Source organism: Ailuropoda melanoleuca, chromosome 16 (genome assembly GCF_002007445.2).
Source record: "Ailuropoda melanoleuca isolate Jingjing chromosome 16, ASM200744v2, whole genome shotgun sequence".
NCBI classification, from domain to species: domain Eukaryota; kingdom Metazoa; phylum Chordata; class Mammalia; order Carnivora; family Ursidae; genus Ailuropoda; species Ailuropoda melanoleuca.
The window spans coordinates 40,856,496-40,866,355 of record NC_048233.1 but is presented as its reverse complement, the minus strand read 5'-3'; the positions used below and the strand labels follow the sequence as shown (position 1 = coordinate 40,866,355).

The 9,860-nt window shown below is 41.1% G+C and overlaps 1 protein-coding gene across 1 annotated transcript in view; it reads right to left on the bottom strand.

Annotated features, from left to right (window-relative positions):
- Positions 1-2,839: 2,839 nt before the first annotated feature.
- The window catches only part of ATF1 (activating transcription factor 1), an 89,729-nt gene continuing 82,708 nt past the window's right edge, over positions 2,840-9,860 (bottom strand). The window contains exon 8 of the mRNA XM_034646561.1: positions 2,840-3,220. Coding sequence (XP_034502452.1) covers positions 3,169-3,220 — 52 coding nt within the window. The 3' untranslated portion in view covers positions 2,840-3,168. The remainder of the gene's footprint in view (positions 3,221-9,860) is intronic.

Below are 9,860 nucleotides of genomic sequence, written 5' to 3'. Positions count from 1 at the left end.
TGGTTCATTGGAGAACTCATGGTTTCAATCTGTACTTTTCCTGATTTTGAATGAGTTTCAGTAGTGGATTATTTTTTCATATACTTAGGAGACATTCATTAATTATTGCACATTTAGTGCCTATTTAGGTCTTTTATTTGATTATCTTTGTCTTACTGATTTCATTAACCAGCAGCCTCTGATCTTTTTACTGTCTCCATAGTTTGCCTTTTCCAGAATGTGATATGATTGGACGCCTACAGTAGGTAGCCTTTTGAGATGGGCTCCTCTCACTTAGGAATGTGCATTTAACATTCCTTCACGTCTTTTCATGGCTTGATAGCTCATTCCTTCTCAGTGCTGAACAATATCCATGGTCTGGATGCACCACAGTCTATCCATTCACTTACTAAAGGACGAAATCTTGGTTGCTTCCAGCCAATTCGGCAACTCATGATTTGACAATTATTCTCTCTCTTTTTTTAAAATAGGCTCCACGCTTAACGTGGAGTCCAATGCAAGGCTCAATCTCATGACCCTGATATCATGACCCGAGCTGAGATCAAGAGTCGGGTGCTTAACCCACCGAGCCATCCAGGCACCCACATAATTTGGCAATTAGGAATAAAGCTGCTGTAAGCGTCCATATGCAGGTTTTTGTGTGAACATAAGTTTTCAGCTCCTTTAGGTAAATACTAAGGAGTGCTGTTGCTGGATCCTATGATAAGAGTTTGGTTACTTTCGTTAAGAAGCTGCCAACCCGTCTTCCAAAGTGGCTGTACTGATTGTACTCCCACCCACAGTGAATGGAATTGCTCCCCATTCTTGTTAGCATTTGGTGTTATCAGTGTTCTGGATTTGGATCATTCTTTTTCTTTTTTCTTTTTTTTTTTTTTTTAAGAGAGGGAGCAGGGGCAGCGGAAGGAGGGGCAGAGGGAGAGAGAGAATCTTAAGCAGGCTCCATGCTCAGCACAGAGCCTCACGCGGGGCTTCATCTCACGACCCTGAGATCATGACCCAAGCTGAAATCAAGAGTCAGATGATTAACCATCTGAGCCACCCAGGCGCCCCTGGATTGGGGCCATTCTCATATGGTGTCCAGTGGTATCTTGTTTTAGTTTGCATTTCCCTGATGACATATTATGTGAAACATCTTTTCGTGTTTCTATCTGCCATCTGTATATCTGCTTTGATCAGATTAAGGTCCATAAGGTCTTTGGCCCATTTTTTTATTGGGTTGTTTTTTTTTTTTAATATTGAGTTTTAAGATTTCTTTGTATTTGGATAGCAATCCTTCATCACATACGTCTCTTGCAAATACAGCTGACCCCGGAACATTGCAGGGGTTAGGAGTGCTGATCCCCCACACAGTCAAAACTTTTGACTCCCCCCAAATTTACTAATAGACTGTTGCTGACCAGAAGCCTTACTGATAACATAAACAGTTGAGTAATGCATATTTTGTATGTTATATGTTTCATACACTATATTCTTACAATAAAGCAAGCTAGAGGAAAGGAAATGTTAAGAAAATCATAAGGAAGAGAAAATACAGTAACAGTGCTGTACTGTATTTATCAAACTGTACGGTTATACCATCTGTCATTACCTACCTCAATATTGTCTTATACAAAGCACCGTAGATATTATACATTTTGCTAACACTAGACATCAAAAGCGAAAATATAATGTGAAAAATGCATATTTATTTATAGGTATCATGGTTCATACATTAATAACAAGGAAGCAACAATGTGATTGCTTTATGATAGCCTGTGTATACACCGATGAATTAATCACTATAAAAATTTTATGACAGGGCACCTGGGTGGCTCAGTTGGTTAAGCGTCTGCCTTTGGCTGAGGTCATGATCGAGCCCTGCGTTGGGCTCCTGGCTCAGCAGTGAGTCTGCTTCTCCCTTTGTCTCTGTGATTGCTTTTGCTCTCTCTCAAATAAATAAATAAAATCTTCTAAAAACATTTAAAAAATAAAAAAATAAAAAAGTTTATGACATACAGTATCTCAGTAATATTCATAATACAAGATTAGAAACATTGTCACATTTTAAAAAGCCACTTACCTGTGATGATAGGCTGATGTGAAGTTTCTCCAATTATAAGAGAGAGGTGTACTGTACAATAATGTCATTCTCTGAAAGCACTTGTAGGGGCGCCTGGGTGGCTCAGTCAGTTAAGTGTCTGCCTTCGGCTCAGGTCACGGTCCCGGGTCCTGGGATCGAGTCCCGCATCAGGCCACCTGCTCAGCAGGGAGTCTGCTCCTCCCTCTGCCCCCACCCCTCCACCGTGCCCCTGCACGCGCTCCCTCGCGCTCTCTCATAAATAAATAAAAATAAAAAAACCAACTGGTGATGGGTAGTAAGGAGGGCATGTATTGCATGGTGCACTGGGTGTTATACGCAACTAATGAATCATTGAACTTTACATCGGAAACCAGGGATGTACTGTATGGTGACTACCATAATATAACTAAAAAAATTAAAAAATAAATAAAAATTAAAAATTAAAAAAAAAGCCAACTGTGAAGAGAAGATGATACACTTTTTTAAAAAAAGATTTATTTATTTATTTGAGGGTGGGGAGCCAGGGGTGGAGGGAGAGAATCTTAAAGCAACTCCCTGCTGAGCACTGAGCCCTCAGGCGGGGATTGGTCTCACCACCCATGAGATAATGACCTGAGCCGAACCCCTCCCTGTGTTTTTCTTTTATGTTTTGAAGGTGTAAAGAATCTCAAGTGTTGTCATTTAGCATTTTTTTTAAACAAGTTAGGGTTTGTTTCAAGTTTTTATTTAAATTCCAGTTAGTTAACATACAGTGTAATAATAGTTTCAAGTGTACAATTTAGGGACTGAACACTTGCATACAACATCCAGGGTTCATCACGGCGGCGGGAGTGGTGGGGGGGACTTCTGAATCCCCACCACCTGCTTCACCCATCCCTGACCCACCTCCGCTCTGGTAACCACAGTTTGTTCCCTATGGCTACGAGTCTGTTTCTTGGTTTGTCTCTCTTTTCTTTTCCTTTGCTCGTTTGTTTCTTAAATTCCACGTAGGAGTCAAATTTAAGAAACAAGCTGCTTTAAAGTAGAAAAAGTTCAACAGTAGGAGATAACTCTAAAGCAAAAAAATAAATCAGGAAATCCCATGTGTGGTTGTTTTCAGAGCGTGGCCTTCAGTAGAAACTGTGATTCCTTAGCATTCTTTCAAGATGGAAGGCAATACACCTTAAAAAAAAAAAAAAGCAAAGTTATAAATAGTAAGAATAGTAACACATTCTTAATTTTAAATATGCCTGTGAGGATGGGCCCCCACCTCCATACAAGGCCTGCACGTGGCGGTCCACAGGACGGCTGCTTAGGCGGTGATGCTGGTGACGCAAAAACGCCTCAGTTCCTGCCCTACGGTTCCTAGATTTTCACGTGAAGACGCGCGCACAACAGATGCGTTTATTCACTGTTCGCACGGCCGGTGACCACTGTTCATTCAGTGGAAGGGGATCGTCCGAACGGTCTTCATCCTCATGTCTCCTGTGGCGTCGGGGGTGGCGGAAGCGAACAGGTGCACGAGGCCGAGGGGCAGGCACGCCGGGTGTAACTTGGCAGAAATACATGGTAATTTCTATCTGGTTTGCTTTTTCATTTCTCTGAAAATGTTTCCACGTGATACCAATCCTTCTTGCGCCATTTGCTCTAGTTTCAGCGCCCGTGTCCTAGAGGGGTCCCCGGCATAAAGGACAGCGAAAGTGGACTTGACTAACTGGAGCCCTTCTGTCCGATTCTCTCGTGTCATGGCGCGGCTTGTCCTGCATCTTCTCGTTGTCTGGCCTGGGTTCAGAAGCACTCACCTCCATCAAGTCATCTTCTGTTAAGTTCTCTGGAGTGGTGTCTGTTCGCCCTCGAATTTCTCCAAAATTCGTCTCTTGATACCCTTCACCCCTTCCCTTTCTTGCCAGAGCCATAATCTCCTTCATGATTTGATTGGCTCTGTTGTAAATCCCGTGTCCAACATCTGGACACAGTTTTCTCCAGCAGGAATCAATTGTTTCGGGCTTCGTGGCTTTTGTGGCTTTTTCTGTAACGATGGCATCTTCCAAGGTGTAATCCTTCTAGACCTTCATGATGTTCTCTCCACCAGGGTTCTCTTCCATGGCGTTGACCATCCTTTCCATAGAGTGCCACGCATAATGATCCTTAAAGGTTCTTCTCCCCCGATCTAGAGGCTGAATCACAGACGCTGTGTTTGGGGGCAAGTAGAAACTTCGATGCCTCTGGTGTTGAAGTCATGGGGTTCTGGGTGACCAGGGGCATTGTCCACTATTGAAAGAGCTTTAAAAGGCAGTCTCTCGGGGCTCCTGGGTGGCACAGCGGTTAAGCGTCTCCCTTCGGCTCAGGGCGTGATCCCGGCGTTATGGGATCGAGCCCCACATCAGGCTCCTCTGCTATGAGCCTGCTTCTTCCTCTCCCACTCCCCCTGCCTGTGTTCCTTCTCTCGCTGGCTGTCTCTATCTCTGTCAAATAAATAAATAAAATCTTAAAAAAAAAATAAAAATAGAAGGCAGTCTCTCACTGGCAAGGTACTTCCTGACTTCAGGGACACAATCAATCCAGAGAAAAGCTCTTGTCCAGGCCTTCCTGTCATACAACCAAGACTGGCAGCTGGTGTTACCTTTTCCTGTGAAGCTCGGGGTCCATAGCTTCCTGGATAAGGGCAGTCCTGATCATAAATCTGACTGCATTTGCATAAAACAGTAGAGCTAGCCCGTTCTTCCTGCCTTGAATCCTGGTGCCCGCTTCCCTTCCTTACTAATAAATGTCCTTTGTGGCATTCCCCGCCCCCCAGAATAGGGCACTTTTAGCTGCATTAAAAGCCTGTTCAGGCAGATATCCTTTCTCCTCAATGATTTTTTTTTAATGGCATCTGGGAACTCTTCTTGCAGCCTCTTACGCTGCTTCTCCTGTTATCTTGACTTTTTTTTAAAGCCAATCTTCTTTAAAATTATCAAACTATCGTGTGCTGGCATTAAATTCTCCAGCTTCAGATCCTTCTCCTTTTTGCTCTAAGTTGTCATATAATGATTTGTCGTCTTCTCACATCCTATTGGAGTCCGTGGGTATGCCTTTCTTATAGCAGTCCTGCACCCCCCCCATAAAAGGTACTTTTTCAATACAAGATGGAAAGGTATTTCACAAAAAAGTACAAGGGTTTTTGTGCCTACTGGTATAGCATAGCGATGGCGTCATCAATTTTTTTTACCCCCAGTGCGCTTTACGCTGGATTCATTTATCTTGAAATGGGCAATCCCAGCCGCAGACCTCCATCTCTGGTACCTATCAAGCACCTTAATGTTTTCTTGTAATGTCATGACTTCTCCCTGCTTCTTGGGGGCACTTCCAGGATCACTAGTGGCATCTGTATGGATCCTATGACATTATGCAAATGGCTTAGAGTATTGCACTAAACACGATGAAAAATACCGAGAACCTGGAGAGACCACTTTTGACTGTGATAACACAGTTCACTGAAGAGACGAGCTGCTCATGGGGTTGGGGGCGGTGGTATGATTCTCATCACAGGCTGCTTTCAATGGGTCCTTGCCACACTCGCGCTCGCTGCAACAGTGACAGGAGGTGACTGTGAAATTCACAGAAGTGCAGCTTATCCTGGGGTTAATTTCCGCAGTTCTGATTTAATGTTGCATCTTGCTGTTTACCTTTCTCGACTGAATGGCACGAGTACAGCCTGTGTGTGTGTAAGTTTTGATAAATTTTAACTTTTTACAACAGAGTTGTGTATATTTGATGGTAATAAATGGTAGAATGGACTAGTGTCTACATATATTTTATGCATTTATGACATACCTTTTTCTTAAATTTTTTTGCTATTTCTGGGCTAAGTGGTTCATCTGCACCTTTTTTCAAGTTGTCAAAAATCTTCAGAAGGGGGCGCTTGGGTGGCTCAGGTGGTTAAATGTCCGACTCTTGATTTTGGCTCAGGTCATGATCCCAGGGTTGTGAGATGGAGCCCAGAGTGGAGCTCCATGCTGGGCATGCGGCCTGCTTAAGATTCTCTCTCTCTGGGGCTCCTGGATAGCCCAGTTGGTTAAGCGACTGCCTTCGGCTCAGGTCATGATCCTGGAGTCCCAGGATCGAGTCCTGCATCCGGCTCCCTGCTCAGCGGGGACTCTGCTTCTCCCTCTGACCCTCCCCACCTCATGCTCTCTCTCATTCTCTCTCAAATAAATAAATAAAATCTTTAAAAAAAATAAAATGATTTCCTCTCTCCCTCTGCCCTCCCCCCCCAACTTGCACTCTCCCTCTTAAAAAAAAAAAAACCTCCAAAAAATATTCCAATATATTTATTAAAAGAAATCAGAGTATAAGTGCATCCACTCCGTTCACACCCATGTAGTTCTAGAGTCAACTGTATTTTCTCTGGGTTCGTGGTTTGTCTTCTCATTGTCTTCAAGCTGGCTTTCACAGAGCAGAAATTGTTAATTTTAATGAAGTCCAGTTTATCAATTCTTTATTTCGTGGCTCATATCTTTGGTGTTCATCTAAAGTCTGCCAAATCCAAGGTCATGTATGTTATTCTCCTGTGTTCTGAGACTTTTATACTTTTGTGTTTTACATTTATGTGTGTGATCCATTTTGAGTTAACTTTTGTGAAGGATGTAAAGTCTGTGTCTAGATTCTTTTCTTCACGTGGACGTCCAAGTGTTCCAGCACCATTTGTTGAGAAGGCCAACTTTGCTCCATTGCAGCGCCTTTGCTCCCTCCTTGAAGATCAGTTCACTATATTTGTGTGGGTCTATTTCTGTGCTCTCTGTTCTTTTGCCAATACCACCCTGTCTTGATTACTAAGGCTTTATAGTGTGTCTTGAAATCAGGTAGTTAGTCCTCCAACGTTACTCTTCTCCTTCAACATTGTATAGTCTGTTCTGAGTCTTTTTTTTTTTAGATTTCATTTATTTGAGAAAGAGAGAGAACAAGCAAGGGCAAGGGGGAGGGGCCGAGGGAGAAGCAGAGCAGGGAGCCCAACCCGGGGCTTGATCCCAGAACCCCAGGACTACAACCCAAGCAGAAGGCAGCACCCAACTGACTGAGCCACCAAGGTGCCCCTATTCTGGGTCTTTTTCCTCCCTGTCTAACCTTCAGAATCAGCTCTTTGATACTCGTAAAATAACTTGTGGGGATTTTGATTGAGCTTGCACTGAATCTGTAGACCAAGTTGAGAAGAACCACCATCTTGACAATATTATTTTTCCATTAACATGGCGTACTTCTCCATTTATTTGGTTCTTCTTTGATTTCTTTTATCAGAGTTTTGTAGTTTTCCTCATATAGCTCTTGTACATATTTTTTGTTAGATTGATACCTAAGTATTTCATTTTGGGGGGTGGCTAATGTAAATGTTATTGTATTTTAAATTTCAAATTCCATTTGTTCATATCTGGTATATACGAAAGTAACTGACTTTTGTGCATTAACCTTGTATCCTGTAGTCCTGCTGTAATCACCTATTAGTTTATTGAATCTTCTGGATTTTCTGCATAGATGATCATGTCATCTGTGAATAAAGACAATTTATTTCCTCCATCCTAATCTGTATACCTTTGTAATTCCTTTTCATATTTCATTTGCTAGGACTTAACAGTACGATATTGAAAAGCAGTGGTGAGAAATTGCCTTGTTCCTGACTTTAGTGGGAAAGCTTTGGGTTTCTCCCTAGTAAGTATGAGGATACTTGTAGGTTTTTTGGTAGATATTTATCAAGTTGAGGAAGTTCCCCTCTAGTCCTTGTTTACTGAGAGGTTTGTTTTTTTTCAATATTGAATGGGTGTTGAACTTTCTTTCTTCTTTCTTCTTTTTCTTTCCCTTTTCTTTCTCCCTTCTTTCTCTTTCTTTCTTTCTCTTTCTCTTTCTTTCTTTCTTTCTTTTTCTTTCTCTCTCTCTCTTTCTCTCTCTCTCCTTTCTTTCTTTCTTTCTTTCTTTCTTTCTTTCTTTCTTTCTTTCTTTCTTTCTTTCTTTCGTGATTTTATTTATTTATTTGAGAGAGACAGAATGAGCAGAGGGGAGCAGCAGGCAGAGGGCGAAGCAGGCTCCCCCACAGAACAGGGAGCCAGAGGCGGGACTCAATCCCAAGCCCCTGGGATCATGACCCGAGCCGAAGGCAGATGCTTAACCAACTGAGCCACCCAGACATCCCTGTTGAATTTTTTCGTATGCTTTTCCTCCATCTATTGTTATGTGATTTTTTTTTCTTTAGCCTGTTGTTATGGATTTATTTTAAGATGTTGAACCAGGGGTACCCAGCTGGCTCAGTTGGTTAAGCGTCTGACTCTTGATTTCAGCTCAGGTCATGATCTCAGGGTCCTGAGATTAAGCCCCACATCAGGCTCCATACCAGGCTTGGAGCCTGCCTAAGATTCTTTCTCTCCTTCTCCCTCTGCCCCTTCCCCCACCTCCCTCCCTCTCTCTCTCTCAAAAATAAATAAATAAAATAAAATATTGAACCAACCTTGCATACCTGGGATAAATGCCACTTGATCATGGTGTACAATTCTTTTTATACATTGTTGGATTTGATTTGCTAATGTACTGATAAGTTTTGCACTTATTCATGAGAAGCGTTGGTCTGTGGTTTTCTTACAGTATCTTGGTCTGGTTTTGGTTTTAGGGTAATGCTAACCTCATAAAATGAATTAGGAAATATTTCTTCTGTTTATGCCTTCTGATAGAGATTATGGAGAATTGGTATAATTTAATTGGTACAAATATAATTCCTTAAGTGTTTGGTAGATTCACCAGTGAACCCATTTGGATCTAGTGCTCTTTATTTTGGAAGGTTATTCATTATCGATTTCAACTTCTTTAATAAACATAAGTCTATACAGATTGTCTATTTCTTCTCATGTGAGTTTTGTCAGGTTGTGTCTTTTGAAGAATTGGTCTATCCCATCTAGGCTGTCAGATTTGTGGGCATTGAGCTGTTTAGACTCTTCCGTTATTCTTTAAATGTCTGTGGGAACAGTAATGATGTCCCCCCTTCCATTTTAGTATTAATTTGTGTCTTCTTTCTCTTTTTCTTAACCTGTTTAGAGGCTTATCAATTTTATTGATCTTTTCAGTGAAACAGCTTTTGGTTTCATTGATTTTCTCCATTGATTTCCTGTTTCCAATTTCATAGATTTCTAATTTTTATTATTTTTCTCTTCTTACTTACAATTGAATCTAAACATGTTTCCCTGTGTTTTGAACTTTTTTGGTGACTTTAGGATGTACTTTTTGTGGCCCATTTAAGAAATCTTTCCTTAAGTTGAGGTCTTAAAGGCATTCCTTACATTATCTTCTAAAGGTTTTTATAGTTTTTGTCTCTCGCATTTAAATCTTCCATTCACCCAGAATTGATTTTTGTGTATGGCATGAGGTAGGAATCCAATTTCCATTTTTCCTATGTGACTAACCAGTGCTTCCAGCACTATTTATTTAGTTTTTAAACTTTTGGTACGGAAAAATCACATACATACAAAGAGTAATAAACTCCATGACAATTATCATTTCGTGGCCAATCTTGCTACATTTATATCCCTATCTACTCTCCCCCACCACCAAAATTACTTCGAAGTAAATTCCAAAAAATTATGTAATTTTATCTATAAACATTTTATTATTTATTTCAAAAATATAAAGTATTTTAAAACATAACTGCAACACCATTATCACACTTAAATAATTATAATCTTTAATAGCAACTCATTAAATAAATCCAGCATTACCCTGATGCCCAAAACCAGATAAAGACATTACAAGAACATAATACTGCAGACCAATATCCCTCATGAACAGAGACACAAAACTCTTCAAT